Source organism: Monodelphis domestica, chromosome 1, assembly GCF_027887165.1.
Source record: "Monodelphis domestica isolate mMonDom1 chromosome 1, mMonDom1.pri, whole genome shotgun sequence".
In the NCBI taxonomy this organism is placed as follows: Eukaryota; Metazoa; Chordata; class Mammalia; order Didelphimorphia; family Didelphidae; genus Monodelphis; species Monodelphis domestica.
The window spans coordinates 442,616,276-442,634,524 of record NC_077227.1 but is presented as its reverse complement, the minus strand read 5'-3'; the positions used below and the strand labels follow the sequence as shown (position 1 = coordinate 442,634,524).

The window sequence follows — 18,249 nt, the reverse complement described above, 5'->3', positions numbered from 1 at the left end:
AGAAACCATAACATCTGTGTTTAAGAACAATATTCTTCTGTGTCTAATGTTAAATATAATTATTCATTGTTTTCCTATATCCACACTATGCATTTTATCCTGTAAAGTACCTTAGAGATCTAAAAGATCTCAAATCCTACAAGCTTGACTAACACCTCCTACCTAGGTGACTTCACCTTGCTGTCTCGTTGTTCTCATGTGTAATAGGAGGGAGTTAAACTAAATGACCCCTAAAATCTTTTCCATAAAATTCTGTAGGACTACAAGATGATCCCATATGATTTGTCATTCATTGTTAGTAACTAAAATAATCAATATTAAGGCAGCCTCATCTAGGGAAATGAGTATTGAATGCAGAGGTAGAAGACTATCAAAATACTGACTACTCTGTGTAGTGTGACTACACAGTCACAAAAAAAAAAAGTCGCTTTACCTCTCAAGGCCTCATTTTCTTCATCTGTGAAATGAAGAATTATTCTTTCTTTGATCTTCAATTTTTTTTCCAGCTTCAAGTTCTATCAATCTATGAAATTCACTTTTAAAAAAAAGATTTTTAATGGAATTCTGAAAGTTGTTTCTAAAACTTTTAAAAAAACATTTGTCTTCAAGTTGGGTAGTTTTATGAGATGTTCTGCCTTTCCTTGTGTAACCTTTAATTTTTTTTTGAAGCACTTTGTTGGACTGAGCCTTTTTAAAAAGACTCTTTTTAACATAGTATGGCTTTGAGCCATGTAAATGAGCCACCTGCTTAAAGAGGAAAAAATCTATTGGCATGTTTGGTCTCCTGCCATTTCAGTCAGTCAAGTCAATGCACCTGCTTCTATTTGGACATCATCATATTATTTCCTGGCATTTCTTAGCTTCTAATTATAGACACAACTATATTTTAATTGGCATATTTTCTACTCTTTACATTTTGATTTTCACTTTGAGATATAATAAGTGGTGGTTTGGGCCACTCAGAAGGGAGAGTTTTCTCAAACCTCATTTCCCAATTAGCATTCCCTTTCTGTTGATCTCTGTTACAGTGAGTATTGAAAAGGCAAAAGTGAAATAAATCTAGATCCTAATACTTGTGGTAGTACAGATCACTCTCCCAAGCAAAGATCAACCTTTTACTTTCATTGAAGAAAATGTCAGTTCAGCATGTTATTAGGGAAACTTCAGCTAGCCAACTCTAAAGTTGACAGCTAATGTTATCTTTGTAGAATAACAGACACAAAAAGAAAGTGAGAGAGGCACTTTCAGTCTAAATTTTCTTGAGATGGTCACCAAAAATGAACACCCATTTATACTGAATGTACATTTTGCTCTAGTTTAAAAATTAATTTTGACTCCCTTAAAATATGAATCCTATTTCCATCTAGATCCAAATTGTTAGAATTTTATTAGTTAAAATAATTTAAAAGCCCTTTCAGCAAGTCTTAATCTGGACTAAGCAAAGTAAGCATGACTAGGAATCAATATAATTCCAGAAGAAGGCTAGACAATTTTTTGAAAATATCACACATTTTTCCAAAAAGTAAATTATAACATAATTGCCTTTTTCAGTGTTGTGAACAGAAAAACTTTAAGTGAAATAGATTATCTTGAGAACATAAGAATAGGATTTGAGATGAACATATAAAATTAACAAAAAGGTAACCATTTCAAAAAACTGAATACATTTTCATTTCTTCAGATGGTAAATATTTTTGTGAATAAACCCATAAACACTAACTTTTTTTTTTATCTCAGTGGATTCCAGTCATACAAGATTTCAGCTACAAAGGCACAGTCTGGGGCTTTGTACCATTTAATCATGAACAGCTACCAGCAGAAATACCCATTCCAATTACGCTTCACATTGGAGACTACAACATGGATGGCTATCCAGATGCGCTTGCCATACTAAGGAATACATCTGGAAGGTAGTTTAATTATGAAAAGTACTTATAAACTCAGGTCTTATATTCTGCCTCTTTGGGAACTGGACATTACCCAGATATACCCCATTCACATAAGCATGTAATACAAAGGACCTAATTCTTATTTGTTTCCACACTTCTTGAACTTTTCTTGAGTGATTAGCGTTCCTATTTATTTGCATGGAGTCTTTTTGTGTGGTAGAGAAATGAGCATCTGATTCAGAGTAAAAAGCTTATTTTTCACTCCATAGAACTTGCCATTAAAAAAGTCTTAATTTTTGTAGAACATAGAGCCATTTACCCAATTGCATTTTTGCATCATTTCTTCTGTAATGGAATTGAAAATGAATGAATCTACTTACAGAAAGGTTTATCATGACTGCTTTATATTAGAATTTTCAGATGGTTTTTGTATATTTTTTTAAAAATTAAAAGGAATTTGTTCCATTATCAATCATTTTGAAAGAAAATTAAGCTTCTGGATCAGTCAATCCAAAAGCATTTATTAAGTTTATTCCGAGTGCCAGGCACTGTTCCAGGAGGTGGAAATGCAAAAGCAAAAATAAAACAGTCCCTAGGGAATTCATGTTATAAAATACAGTGGAAAAAAATTGGGACATTTATTAAGATTAATCCACTAGCTAAATTGTCAATGTCTTAATGTTTTCCCATCTTAAAACCAAATTCTTCCAGTCCCTCTCTGTCTTCTTTGTTGTCCTAAGCAACTTAATTTTCAGCATATTACCTTCCATAATATTTTTTCATTATTGACCAGAGAATCAAGTGGAAATTTAGCTTAAAGTTCCATGCTTATCTAGCTGTATGGATAATTCACCTTTCTTCACATTGTCAAACCCTTTGAAAGTCTTTAACTCTTACTAACAATTAATTATCTCTGCTGCCAAAGAAATTCACTATTTTTAGAGAAGTGCTTACTAGTGAAATATTGTGAAATATTTGTAAACAAGGTTACAAGTCTACTTTTAACCCTGCAGCCATATTTTTCTAAGGGTTCTTTGAAATTGTACAATTATAGTTTGAAGATAGCCTAAATATAATATCATCCTACTGAAGGATGATGATAATGTGTCCATAGAGGTATGTCCCTTTTCATTCTTTTAATATGCAAATCTAATTTTCCAAGAAAATGAAGGATATTTAACAGTCTAAGAAATGAGCTTATGGAAATGAAAATTATTATCTCTTTGTTTTCACTATGATAGATAGATAGAGAGAGAGAGAGAGAGAGAGAGAGAGAGAGAGAGAGAGAGAGAAGAGAGAATATACATTGATTAAATGCTTACTTGCCAGACATTTTGCTGAGTGCAGAGGAGACAAAACACAGCCCCTGCCCACAAACTTACATTCAAATAAAGAAAAACAATACATAAAGGAAAGTAATTGTGTGGTAGGAAAGAAGGCAGAAATGTATGAGCAGTGGAATGGCTGGAGATGTCAGAGATGTACTTTGGAGTCCTACAACTGAGTAAGAGAAAGCCAATGTTGGATTAGCAAAAACCACTGTAGTGCCAGAGGTGAAATCCAAGGTGGGCAAGGAATAGAGGCAATTGCCCATTTGGAGAGAGCATTAGTTGTACATGTTTTACAAGTATGGACAGAATAATGATTATTAAAAACTTTGGTCTTTTGGGATAGAAAATTGTAGAATTTTCAAGGGGGAAGCATTTGCTTTATCCTGAGCCTTAACCTTTGTCAAAAGAGAAAGAAAATTATATCTTGAATACACTTAGTCTTCTGTCTACCAGAAACATCAAAACAACATGCATTGACAACTGATTATATTAAATTTTTCCATATTCTTTATTCTGAAGCATTTCCTCATAAGTTCTCCTAATACTTTAGCTTTAATTTTTCTACAGTTCTTTGGAAATAATATTAATATCTGTTATCTGAGAGTACATTTGTTTCATGCATAAAAGATTAAAAGTAATAATAGAGATTCTAGATATTTACAAAAAAATTGCCATTTGGCATACGTGGTCTTTTCTTATTTAGTGTATAATGTTTTCCTTTCTTTTTTGTATAGCTAAGAGTTGTGGTTCATGACATCCTTTGTTTAGTAAAAGCACCAGAGTGATAGCTCTTCATTTAAAAATAGATATTGCCCTAAAGAGAATTTGGTCCTAAATGTTATTGAATAATAAATTTGCTGAAGAAATGCAAAACAAAGTGCCTTATAGTCATTTCTGCCTAATTTTACTCTTACACCGAAAGAATGAAAACATTTATGGTTTTACCAGATTTTTCAACTTTACTTCATATTCTTTTCCAACATTTCTGTTTGCCTAGGCATCAATGCAGTTCACTGACAGTATTTTTTTAAAGTTTCATAGGGGGTTACTACTGTACTTTCTTTTGTGTGTTTGCGTGTGAGAGAGACATACAGAGAATACCAAAGTATTCATAATCCATCAAAAGAAAATCTGGTGGTTTTTTAAAGATTTGGATTTCTCTGCATATGACATAGTTTTTTCTTTGACAATATCTAATCCCATGAGAATCATGCAAAAGCTAAACATGCCCTCCCTTGGAAGAAGTACAGTTTATTTTAAAATATCAAAGTATTTACTGTTATTGGTGATATTGTGACAGAAGCTAAGCAAACATCCCAAAGGAATATCTTTAAAAAGTAATGTACTATATTTAAATAAAAAGCAAGATTTAGCTTTGCTATAAGGATTAAGTATTTTTAAAGTACTTATAAAATAATACTTAATTTAGCCTGTCCTAATTGCTAACAAATAGGTTATACAAGAGATCTCTACAGAAGGAATTTTTCATCATACTTTTTCAGGACATATATTGCTTTTCAAATAAAGAGCTATCACCCAATTGGTGGTTTTATTAAACAGGCAATGTCATGAACTATACAAGTATTAGCTATACTGACAGGGGAGGAAATATTATTTATAGTAAATAAGAGAAAAGATGAAAAGTTGCACATTCCTAAACAACAATAATTGTATCCATTTTCAAATGCCTTAAGGTTTACAAAGCACTTTTCTCAAAACAACTCTTTGGTATAGCTAAAAGCTAGTACTAATATCTTTCATTTTACAGATGAGGAAATTTAGATCCCACCAAATTAAAGATTCACCTACGTATAAGTATTCCTGAGGGAGAATTCAAACCCCACATATCCTAACTCTGGGTCCAGCATACTACTGTCTCTTACAACAGTCCTCTCAACGAGCAAAAGAGTTGGTCATCAGAAAATGAAAACATCATTATTTCCTCATACTAATAAGTGGTATACACTTCAGCTAAATGTTACACAGTTAGAGAGCACTTAACCCAAATCTAGAAGACCCAGATTTTAAACTGGCCTAAGACATTGTGTAATCCTGGGCAAGTCGGTTAACCTCTGCCTACCTTGGTTTCCTCAATTGTAAAATGAGGATACAGTACCTACCTCACAGTATTATTGCAAGGATCCAATGAGATATCTGTTAGATGCCTAACATGAAGGCAGTTCCCAAATATTTGTTCCCTTCCTTTTTCTCTTCCCTTAATTCTTTGTATCTGTACAATGTCATGAAAAAGAAAACTAAAAACTTTATTATTCTAATAAATACTTCAGATTGATTTGTGTGCTAATAATATTTTTAAATCTACACTCAGTATTACTTTTTCTAAAGACAAAGTTTATGCTTATTAAGCCTATTTTTAAAATGAACCAATCTGAAAGCATGTGTTAAAGTAGATAACCAATTTTTCATAGTACTTTGATGTAATTTATTAAAATTTTTCAACAGAAAAACAGTGCTTTCAGGTTCCTATGACTGAAAGAGATCTTTTCCAAAAAGTGCTGTTAGGTTAGAAGAGAAAGATGGTTACCAATTAAAGAGGTCAGGGATCATGAAGAATATGCACAGAAGTTGGACAGCTAAGGGGTTGTATAAACTTTGAAAATATTACATTTCCTTCAAAATTTCCTGGTGATTGTGAACTTAATATTTATGTTGAAAGGAATGGTTCCTTAAATACTGTCAGGCAGTAATTTCATTTGTCAAATTAAATCATGAACCATAATTTAGATTTAACATTATGGTCCTGAAGGAAAAACTCTGACACCATTTTAAGCTAAGTTTATATAATTGGTATGCTGTTTATTTTTGTTGTTGTTTTTTAAGTCAGGAACTCAATTAAGTTGTTATTTTCATGTTAATTACATTCCTTTAGTTGAGCATCTAAACTACAGCCTAAAATTTATGTTGAACATCATTGTATTAGTATTATTGGAAAAGACTTAAAATCTTGCTTCCAAAAAATGTGGAAATCAGGAAAATTTTTACAGTGATCTGAGTTATGTTTGTTTTTCTGCTACAGTCCTATAATTATTATCTTTGCATAAATGCAGGCTGATCTCCTACTTAGAAAAGAAAAAGAAGGTTACAAAGAACTTTCCATTTTCTAGGTTATGAGTAAGAATTTTAAATTAAAAAAAAAAAGAATTTTAAAAGAGGGATGGGCTTGGAGAAACACTTGAAAAAAAAAGGAGAAATTATCTGAAGAGGCAGTACCAGATCCTGTTGGACTTGTGTTAGGAAGCTGAAAGATGGCATATGAACGTGACATAGAAAAGTAGGGAAAATAGGTCCTTGAATCCTTGGAACTAAGTAACTGATATAAAGTTTTTTCTGAGGAGAAAGGAACTAAAAGGAAGAAGCAGCCACTTGTCCTCTTAGGAATGATTTTTGTAGGATAGTTACGTGATAGAGAGCATCCCAAGACTTAGGAAATTGAATAACTCACTGTCTACTTAAGATTAGGAATCTAGAGAATATTGCTTTAAGTTCTTTGGAGCCAAAATGGACTTTTGCCTGTTCCCTGGTCTCATCTCCAGACCATCTCCCACTCCTTGAGCACAGACTCCTTTCTTATATTCTTCTATTGAAACATTTTTTTTCTTTTAAAGACTAGCTCAGGTGCCTGCCTTCTCCTTGAATTCTTGACTGTTCTACTCCCCTTACCCCTAACACCCTCTTTCTCAAGGAAAGCCTCTTTCAGCTCTTGTGTTTTGGGAGCATCTTCTACTAGCTCCTTTGCCTGTATCACATACAACACATCTATGGCCTCATTGGTGTGAGTATCTCCTTTGTGCAGATCACATCCTTTCCATACTTCTTGTCCTTGTCCACATAGTTCCATAAATCCATAAGGAATATACCCAATTGCTCAGTAGGCTTCTTTGAAGGTCTTTTAAAATTATGTGGATACCAAACTAACATTCAAGCTATCTGTCTATAATTCTTTGCACATATATAACTTTCTTCCTTTTCTGATCCTATCTTTTAAAACTTGTGTGTTTTACATTATTTGTTAAATGCAATTCATCATTAGCAGTCTACTTACAACCTCCATTTAGCTCTACCTTTTTTTAAAGTTATCAACAGTTTTAATACATTTGATCTTATAGTATTCCACCACTAGAAGCCATATAGCATCTCCAGAAGACTATTGATGGGGGCAGCTGGGTGGCTCAGTGAATTGAGAGCCAGGCCCAGAGATGGGAGGTCCTGGGTTTAAATGTGGCCTTAGACACTTCCTTGCTGTGTGACCCTGGGCAAGTCACATAACCCCCACTGCCTCACCCTTACTGTTCTTCTATCTTAGAACCAAATAGTAGGCAAAGGTTTAAAAAAAGATGATTATTGGTGTAAGAATTGATCTTATTTTATGTAACACACCAAAGAGGAGTAGTCTTCATAATTTAAAAAATTTCATCCTAAATTTTTTGTGGAAATAATCCAAAGCCTATAAAATCTTTAGCAATTGTTATGAGGCCAAAATTTTCTCTAAGCTTTTCTTCTTGTTTAACTTTTAATAGAACTCTAGACATAACCAAATCAAAAACTGCACTTTAAATGTGACTATAAGATTCAAAATCCTGAATATTACCTAAAGGAAGAAGGAATTTGCTAACAAAATATTTTATAAAAGCTTCTCATATAATAGGATCTACATGTCAATTCACTGTTCACTTTTGAGGAGAAGCAGGAATGTGAAAAATAAAATGCACGTAGTCTACATGTGCATACATATACACTACTACACTAATTACAGGATAATGTATACCTTCTGCTTCATTTGTTATTATGGAGAATTTTGAGGATCAGTACAGTTGGGTCCCAGTTTTTTATCTCCCTACCATACTTCACCTAATTGTCCTATGACTCTCAAAGACAATTGAGAGTTAGTACAAAGGCAACTGAGGTTTGATATTTAAAGATGAGGAAGGAGTAACTTAGAGATGTCTGTGTTCCAGACAGGTTATGTGAAAATCCTAGACTATGTTTTGATTGATACTGATAAAGCCAAAGAATATTGATGTTTAGACAGAAACAAAGATAAAAAATAATTTTCTTATTGAGAGATGGAAAAAATCCTCTTTATTGTATTGTGTTTTATTTTTTGATAGCCTTTGATTGACTAATCTTTGAGAAAGCAACCTCAGTTGCACTGCTCAGGAGAGAGCAAATTGTGCTTCACTCCACCTTTATAAAAAGGAAGCAAATAACTCTTTTATTTTACCAATTACATGTAATAACAATTTTCCACATAAGTTTTATAATGTGATACAATCAAAATTATCTCCCTCCCTTCCTTCCCCCTTCCCAGAGCTAGCAAGCACTTTGACCTAAAGTTATACATGTATTATCATGCAAAACATTTCCATGTTGTTTATTTTTATAAGAAAATATTTAAAAAAATAAAACCCAAATAAACAAAAGTGAAAAACCATATGCTTTGATGTGCATTTCAACTCCAACGGTTCTTTCTCTGAAGATGGATAACATTTTTTTGTCATAAATCCCTCAGAAGTGTCACAGATCATTATTACTGAGAGTATTACTAAGAGTAGTAAAGTCTTTCACAGTTTATCATTCCACAGTATTGCTGTTACTGTGTGCCATATTCTCCTGGTTCTGCTTATTTCACTCAGAATTAGTTCATGTAGATCGTTCCAGTTCTTTCTGAAGTCATCCTGCTCAAAGTGTCTTTTATGTTCTTGTTTGTTTTGTTTTAAAATTATTTATTTATTTTGAATATTTTTCCAAGGTTACATGATTCATGATTTTTCCCACTCCTCTTCCCTAGCCCCTCCCAGAGCTGACAAGCAGTTCCACTGGGTTAGATATATATAATTGTTCAAAACTTATTTCCATATTATTCATATTTGCAGTAGAGTGATCTTTTAATGCCAAAACCCCAATCATATTCCCATCGAACTACATGATTGATCCTAGGTTTTTCTATTGCATTTCTGTTTCCACAGTTCCTTCTCTGGATGTGGATAGAGTTCTTTCTCATAAGTTCCTTTAGGTTGTCCTGGATCATTGCATTGCTACTGTTATATTCACTTGTTCCATAATGTATCTGTCTCTGTGTACAATGTTCTCCTAGTTCTGCTCCTTTCGCTGTGCCCACAATTCGTCGAGGTCTTTCCAGTTCATATGGAATTCCTCCACTTAATCATTACTTTCAGCAAAATAATATTCCATCACCAACAGATACCACAATTTGTTCAGCCATTCTCCAATTGATGAACTCCCCCTCATTTTCCAATTTTTTGTTACCACAAAGAAAGCAGCTATAAATATTTTTGTACAAGTATTTTTTCCTTATTTTCTCTTTGGGGTACAAACCTAGTAGTGGTATTGCTGGATCAAAAGGTATTCATTCTTCTAAAGCCCTTTGCACATGATTCCAAATTGTCCTCCAGAATGGTTGGACCAATTCACAATTCCACCAGCAGTGTATTAGTGTCCCAATTTTACCACATCCCCACCAACATTTATCACTTTCCTTTGCTGCCATATTGACCAATCTGCTAAGTATGAGGTGGTGCCTCAGCATCATTTTGATTTGCATTTCTCTAATCAGGAGGAACTTAGAACGCTTTTTCATGTGCTTATTGATAGTTTTGATTTCTTCATCTGAAAACTGCCCCCATTCATATCTCTTAACCATTTGAGGAATGGTTTGATTTTTTTTTTGTAAATTTGACTTATGTTCCTTATATATATGGGAAATCAAACCTTTATAAAAGAATTTTGTTAAAAAATTTTTCATAGTTTTTTCTTTCCTTCTAATTTTGGTTGCATTGGTTTAGTTTGTACAAAACCTTTTTAATTTGATATATTAAAAAATCATTCATTTTACATTTTGTAATGTTCTCTATCCCTTGCTTTATCTTAAATTCCTTCCTTTACTACAGATCTGACAGGTATACTGTTCTATGTTCTACTATTTTATTTATGATTTTTTCACTCTTTAATATTTATGTCATTTACCCATTTTGAATTTATCTTGGTATAGGGTGTGAGATGTTGATCTAAACTTCACTTTTCCCATGCTGTAATTTTCTAGCAGTTTTTGTCAAATAGTGATTTTGTGTCCCAAAAGCTGGGATCTTTAGGTTTATGAACACTTTTTTTGCTGAGGTCATTTATCCCTAGTCTATTCCATTGATCCATTCTTCTGTCTCTTAGTCATTACCATATTGTTTTAATGACCATTGCTTTATAGTACAAGTTATTTGGTAGTTTGATAGGTATGGCAATGATTAAGTAAATTAATTTGGGTGGGATTGTCATTTTTATTATATTTGCTCATCCTACTGATGAGCAATTAATGTTTTTCCAGTTATTTAGATCCAGTTTTAATTGTGTGAAAAAGTGTTTTGTAATTGTGTTCATATAATTCCTATGTTTATCTTGGCAGATAAATTCCTAAATATTTTTATATTTTTTTATAATGATTTTAAATGGAGGTCCTCTTTCTAGTTCTTGCTGCTGAATTTTGTTGGAAATACATAGAAATGCTAATGATTTATGTGTGTTTATTTTGTACCCTCCAACTTTGCTAAAAGTGTGAATTATTTTCACTAATCTTCTAGTTGATTTTCTAGGACTCTTTAAGTATATCATCATATCATCTAAAAAGAGTGATAGTTTAGTTTTCTCATTGCTAAATCCCTTGGATTTCTTTTTCTTCTCTAATTGCTATCATTAGCATATTGATAGCAAATGCTATCAATAGCATTTCTAGTACAGTACTAAATAATAGAAGTGATCATGGGCATCCTTGCTTCACTCCTGATCTTAATGGAAAGTCTTCTAACCCCAGTACAAATGATACTTGCTGATGATTTTAAATATATGCTGTTTATTATTTTGAGGAATGGCCCTTCCTCTATCTAGTGTTTTCAATAGGAATAGGTATTGTATTTTGTCAAAGGCTTTTTCTGCACCTATTGAGATAATCATGTAATTTCTGTTGGTTTGATTGTTGATATGGACAATTATGTGAATGGTTTTCCTAATATTAAACTATCCTTGCATTCCTGGTATAAATCCCACCTGATCATAGTGAATAATGCATGTGAAAACTTGCTGTAGTCTTTTTGCTAGTATTTTATTTAAAATTTTTGAATCTATGTTCATTAAGGAGTTTGGTCTGTAGTTTTCTTTCTCTGTTTTTGGTCTGTCTAGCTTTGGAATCAGTACCATATTTTTGTCATAAAAAGAATTTGGTAAGACTCCTTCTTTGCTTATTTTATCAAATACTGTTTATCATTTCTTATAGCACAATAGTATTCCATCTCTAGGATATACCACAATTTGGTCAGCCATTCTTCAGTTGATGGACATCCCCTCAATTTCCATTTCTTTACCCCTACAAAAAGAGCTGCTCTAAATATTTTTGTACAAGCAGATCTTTCCCCCTCTTTTTTAAAAAATTTCTTTGGGATACAGACCTATTAGTGGTATTATTGGATCAAAAGGTATGCACTGTTTTTTTGCCTTTTGGGCATAGTTCCAAATTGCCCTCCAGAATGGTTGGGTCAGTTCACAATTCCATCAACAATGGATTAGTGTCTCAATTTTGCTACATCCCCATCAACATTAATCATTTTCCTTTACTGTCATATTGGCCAATCTAATAGGTGTGAAGTGGTACCTCAGAGTTGTTTTAATTTGCATTTCTCTAAGAGTGATTTAAAACATTTTTCTCTTGATTAATGATAGCTTTGATTTCTTGATCTGAAAATTGCTCCTTCATATCCTTTCACTATTTGTCAAATGAATCAATTGTATTCTTATACATTTGACTTAGTGCTCTATATATTTGAGAAATGAGACCTTTACCAAAGAAATGTTGGATAGAAAAATTTCCCCAATTTGTTGTTTCCCTTTTCATCTTAGTTACATTGGGGGTTTTTTGTACAGTCTTTTTAATATAGCCAAAATTATTCATTCTATATCTTATAATGTCTTCTTTCTCTTGTTGGGTCATACATTCGTCCTTTCTCTGACAGGCAAACTATTCTGGAATCCCCTAATTTACTTACACTATTGCCCTTTATTTCTAAATCATGTACCGATTTTGACCTTATCTTGGTATACAAGATATATAGGTTGTATGTATGTATGTATGTATGTGTGTGTGTGTGTGTATATACATATATATATATATATATATATATGATATTGGTCTATACCTAGTTTTTGCCATTTTCTTTCTAATTTTCCCAGCAGTTTCTGTCAAATAGTGAGTTCTTATCCCCAAAGCTGGGATATTTGAGTTTATCAAACACTAGATTGTCAAGAAAAACTTTTTAAGAAAGTAAGTTCCTGGGACATTGCTGTGCTCAGCCTCTTTTCAACCTCATACCCATAGTATCTTTAGCTAAATCTACAGCATTATTCTATAACTATGATGTTGCATGTATTCTGTTTAATAAGGGATAAATGTTTTTCCACTTAAATCACATTTGGAATTCAATGGAGGCTAGCACTCAAAGAATTAAACCTCCAGCTCTTCAGAATATTGTTTATCCTTTGTGGTACATTCCCAATGGGTTCCTGAGAGCCAAGCTTCTCTCATGTGTTTTAAGAGTAACTATCATTCCCCGAGTCACAAATTTGGCTCAATCCCACCAAAGATTTATTAGAAAACAAAAACAGACCTATTTATATCCTACATAACTTTAGAGTAGATCTTTAAGCCTCATTTTCATTTTTAACCTCATATTAGTCATTATTTCTTCATATCACAGCATTTATTATAATTTTAATTAAACTAAATTTATTTCTCATGATCTCTTGAGTGAGAGAATGTAGCATATTTTTTTTTTCTGTTTCAGCAAGTGAAAAAAATTCCGTGCATTATTTTATGAAGGCATTGTGACCAATATTTTTCTGGCATATAGTAGATCTTTATTCTTCTCTTCCTCCCATGTTATGGCTATTATTTTTTCCTATGGAAAAGAACATAGTATTTTCATCTACCCAGACATCAATGTTTGGAGTTACTCTTCGAATCAATAAATCTAACCCCTTCTATGTATTAATTAATAATGAATAACGGCTTTGGCTGTAAAAGTCATTAGCATTTGTACTTTATTGGAATCTAGTGAGTATTTAATATCTTTCTTAAAGATAGTAGTTTGTTTGTTTTTTAGTTGCTACTGGAAATAGATGTAGCTTTTGCCAACTCTTTCTCCTGAGAAGTAATTTATTAATCAGTACTGTTTACTGTTAGTATTAAGTTCATCATTGAAGGTTGAACATTTTGTTTTCAGATGCAAGAGTTTTTTAAAATTCATTTTAAGTGTATCATTTATTCTATAAGCTATCTTTCAAGATATAAATTTTCTTTCATTCTTTCTCTTAATGATATATTATTCAATTGCTTTTCAGAAGATATGAGAAAAAAATTTAATATTTATTTAAGGTGGTAAAATCAGAAGTATCAAAATATATTTTTATATTCTCCCCTGAGCCAGAATTCCAGTAAAGTACCGTAAGTGATCTGGCTTTACAAAAAAGCTGTCATTTTAACCTTTTACACCTGGCCATCAGACTTGCCTTCTACCTACCATATTTCCTAGCCCTCAGTATGCACTTATCCAACTTTCAGATCAAGTAAGGCACACTTTTAAAGGAAATTTTTTTGTAATTATATAATGTCTTAATCATAGAATCATAGTGATACAAGAGACCTCAGAAACAAAAAAGTTTTTTTATATAGTCTATAATGTAGATGAATGATAACTGAGGGATTATTCCATACTTAAAAGATTGAAACAATCCTCTAAGGCCTTTATGGACATTGGTCTGAAATACTGGAACACTATTTAAATGTTGGCAGGTAATTTGCAGTCATATGACTAATGCTTTCTAATTTTATCAGCATCAAGAATAATTGACTTTGACTCTGAACTGCCTTTCATAATCCTTCACAAGAAAGACTTGAAGCAAAGAATGTGGATATATCTATCCCCACTTCTAGAAAATCCGTTTCAAGTAAATTTCTCATTGATAGTGGATAATAGCGAAAGACAACTCATCATTAACTACACCTAGAATGGGTATTTAATGATGTGTAAACTTATATATTGGTTCCTCCAGACCAATTATGTTGATATATTTCATTACTTATTGCTATCAAGATTAATAGCAATTAGTATTTTTTGTTATTATTGAGCACATTGTAACTACATTTCTGCATAAAATATAACATTAACTTTTTGGCTCATCATCATATTATAATTAACTTTTAACATTGTTTTTGAAGAGATACTAAAATAATATCACATATTCTCTTTATTGTTACTCTGTTTTGTCAGGCATGATTGAAAAAGTAATTTCTGTAATATTTCCAAACACTGTATTGTCAGCACATCCTGAAAATTTTTGTTTTATTCTTTTTAAAACTGACCAAGTGTGATTTTAAGGTCCTTATTGAATTGAATATTTTACATTAAGAAAAGCCATATAGGCAGCTAGGTGGTTCACTGGATAGAGAGACAGGCACAGGTCACAGGAAGTCCTAGGTTCAAAACTGGCCTCTAGCACTTCTTAGTTGTGTTTCCCTGGACAAGTAACTTGACCCCAGTTGCCCAGCCCTTACCATTCTTTTGTCTTGAAACTTATACTTAGTATCAATCCTAAGGCAGAAGATGTGGGGAGAGAGAGAGAGAGAGAGAGACAGAGACAGAGACAGAGAGACAGAGAGAGACAGAGACAGAGAGAGACAGAGAGAGAGACAGAGACAGAGACAGAGAGAGAGAGAGAGAGAGAGAGAGACACGGAGGGAGGGAAGGCCATGTATTCAGAATTTCTTGATATTAAAATTCATATCTAGACATAATCAGAAGATATTTTTAGCATAGTCATTCAACTTTTTTTCATATCAGTCAGCAAATCTTAGTTCTCACAATGTGACAGGAGGATCCATGTGAGGATCCATGAATCCCAGATTAAGAACTCCTAGAGAGTTACATCAAAAGTGGTCCTTACAGGGGGAAGCTGAGTAGCTTAGTGGATTGAGAGCCAAGCCTAGAGATGAGAGGTCCTGGGTTCAAATTTGGCCTCAGACACTCCCCAGCTGTGTGACCCTGGGCAAGTCATTTGACCCCCATTGCCTAGCCCTTACCACTCTTCTGCCTTGGAGCTAAAACACAGTAATAACTACAAGAAGGAAGGTAAGGGTTTAAAAAAAAAAAGGAAGTGGTCCTTACAGGTGCCCTTACTCTGTCATTTAAGTTATATTGCTAACAAAATATCTAGATGAACAGTGAAAAAATTCATCCAGATGCTTTCATTTTTTGACCAAATTCCCAAAAAAAGAATTTCTATTAGAATATTGTCAAGATTTTTCAGAACAATTGCCTCTGTTGCACCCTATGCCATGACTGATCAAACAGAAGGATTGTTTCTAGAACTTTCATATATAAAGTTTTTTATGGATAGACATGGCATTTAAGAAAGCAGAGTTGGCAAGACAGTATTGATTCTATTTGAAGCAAGTTTTCAACAGTTAAATGACCTGCTTGCTGACCAGTGCTTAGACATGTAATCAATTTGAAATAATTTCCTGGTCCCCAGTCATTGGACTTCTCCTGACCCACCCCCTCCCAAACCTCATTCCTATAATAGCAGTAGTTTTTAATGCAAAGGTCAAAGGTATATATGTAAAAGAACTTGGAAAAATCTAGGCATAGCCATTAAAATCTTTTCCGACAAATCTGAGTGATTCAGTGAAATTACTTCAGGGTAGAATGGGCAAATAGCTTTCTAAATTATTTTGAGACAATATCATAGAGAATAGATGCTAATCATCATGAAGATGTACAACATTTGAAAGCCTGAAAGTATCCTAATGAAGTATTCTTAATTAAGAATTGGAAGTAACTATGTCATCTTTAAAACATCTTTCAGAATCCATTAAGTTACTTCAATTTTGTGTTTTTTTCTTTGTTGTCTTTGTTGCCTGAAAGACTAGATGTTACAACAGGTCATAGCCTCTCTTCTGTTTTTAGTATATCAAGAATTTAGAAGAAAATGGCAATCAATGTGCTTTTGGTGCCCGATCAGCCCCTATCATCTCTCTGTAGCCTGCCTCCAATTCTTACTTTCTTCCCAATCAAAGGAAAAAGAAAAGGACAGATTCAAAGAATTGGGCTTGTTATAAATCCAACTCAGACTTGCATTTTTTTTTATTTCTTTGCCACTTCAGGTCTAGTTTTAGACATTTTAATTAGTTAATTTTTGAGGTAGATGTTTTTCTGAGAATATAATCATTTTACCTCTCTTTCTCACTCCTGGCAAATGAATACATTTTGCTTTATATCTGTTGTACTGAAGAACCAAATGTACTGGAATAAAGTACAAAAAATAGAGGAAGAAATTCCTTGTCTGGTGGTAATGTATTTTTTCTACCTCTTTCCAAACCTGGGACTTTTTCACTATTTCAATTTTCCATGTTTGCAAAATCTTCTAGTAACATCCTAATAATAGCTGACTCCATGTCAGGACTTATAGTATTAAGAAGATACAAGGGAAAAAATGAGATTATACAATTATAGAAACCTTCAGGATAATCTAGTCCTAAATCACAAAGTTTTAGTGGTAAACTTTCGTCATTTACTCATAGTAGACTACACATTGATTTGAAATAGCATTCTAGCTTATACTTCATAAATAAGAACCTCGTTATTTTAGCTATTTCCTCTTTTCTCACTAATTTGTTAAATGACTTATCTAAAGAGTGACAATAATTAGAGGTCGCTGCCACCACAATTGTTTTCAATTTTATTATTTTTTACCAAAAGCCAATGTAGAATCCAGTAGAGAAAGTTTTGGGAGATTTTTTGCTAAGTAATTCATGGATCACTCATTATGTTACAATATTACCTTAGAGTCTGTACATAAAGTAGCTTCTGACTTTGAACTTTTATCAGACTTTGAGTGATAACCAGTTAATCCAGGAACTCTATCACAATACCTCAACTTTAAGATTATCTACTAGACCCTACACAACCCTTTTAAAAGTCATGTTCCATTATCCAAAATATTTTTATTGCTTATCTCAAGACCTACAGTTTTCTCTATGTGTGTGTGTATATGTATATACATATATGTATATGTATATGTGCACACAGATAATTTAATAAAACTCTGGTGGGGGATTATGAATGTGGAATATTTGGCAAATATGCCAGAATATTTTCAAGTGATGGTTAATTTTGATAAATTAATTTATTTTTCTCCTTTTCATTGTTTTAATGGATGACTCTAAGAAGGAGAGCCAAAAAGGAATACATTGGCCAATAATCGCAATATAAATATTTAAAATATCAATAAAAGTTATTTGAAAATAATAATCCCCATCCTGGGTATCACACAAAATTGTTGAGGATCAACTAAGATAAGGTTTTGTAAAACTGTCAATTATGGAGTACAGCTCGGGGGCACAGTGGATACAGTGGCAGACTGAAGTCAATTAGACTTATCTTCATGGGCTCAAATCTGGGCTCAGACACTTGCCAGCTGTGTGACCCTGGGCAAATCATTTAATCCTATTTGTCTCAGTTTCCTCATCTGTAAAATGAGCTAGAGCAGGAAATAGCAAACCACTCCAGGATTTTTGCCAAGAAAACCCCAAATGGGTCATGAAAAGTCAAACACAACTAAAACGACTGAACAACATGCCTGTAGAAGGAGTTATGTAGCTATCCTTTCTGCTGTCTCATTATTTGTAATAATTGAAGTATGTTTGTATCCTGAATCCATAGAGTTATTAATAAGCCAGTTCTCATACTTGGGACTATTTTGAATAAAAGTGGATAGAACTAGTTGGGAATATCCAGCGGTTACATAGCTAGTTAGAGGCAGGATCACAAAAATCCTACTCTCAAAACTGTGTGTGTGTGTGTGCTCTCATGTTTGTGTTTGTGCACATGTGTGTGTATGTTGGTGTATGGATTAAGAGCTAAAAGAACAGTATTGCCTGGGGAACAAAGTTATCC

The 18,249-nt window shown here is 33.0% G+C and overlaps 1 protein-coding gene across 1 annotated transcript in view; it reads left to right on the top strand.

Annotated features, from left to right (window-relative positions):
• ITFG1 (integrin alpha FG-GAP repeat containing 1) overlaps positions 1 to 18,249 on the top strand; it is a 284,002-nt gene that overhangs the window by 161,616 nt on the left and 104,137 nt on the right. The window contains exon 10 of the mRNA XM_001370113.4: positions 1,738 to 1,910. Coding sequence (XP_001370150.1) covers positions 1,738 to 1,910 — 173 coding nt within the window. The remainder of the gene's footprint in view (positions 1 to 1,737; positions 1,911 to 18,249) is intronic.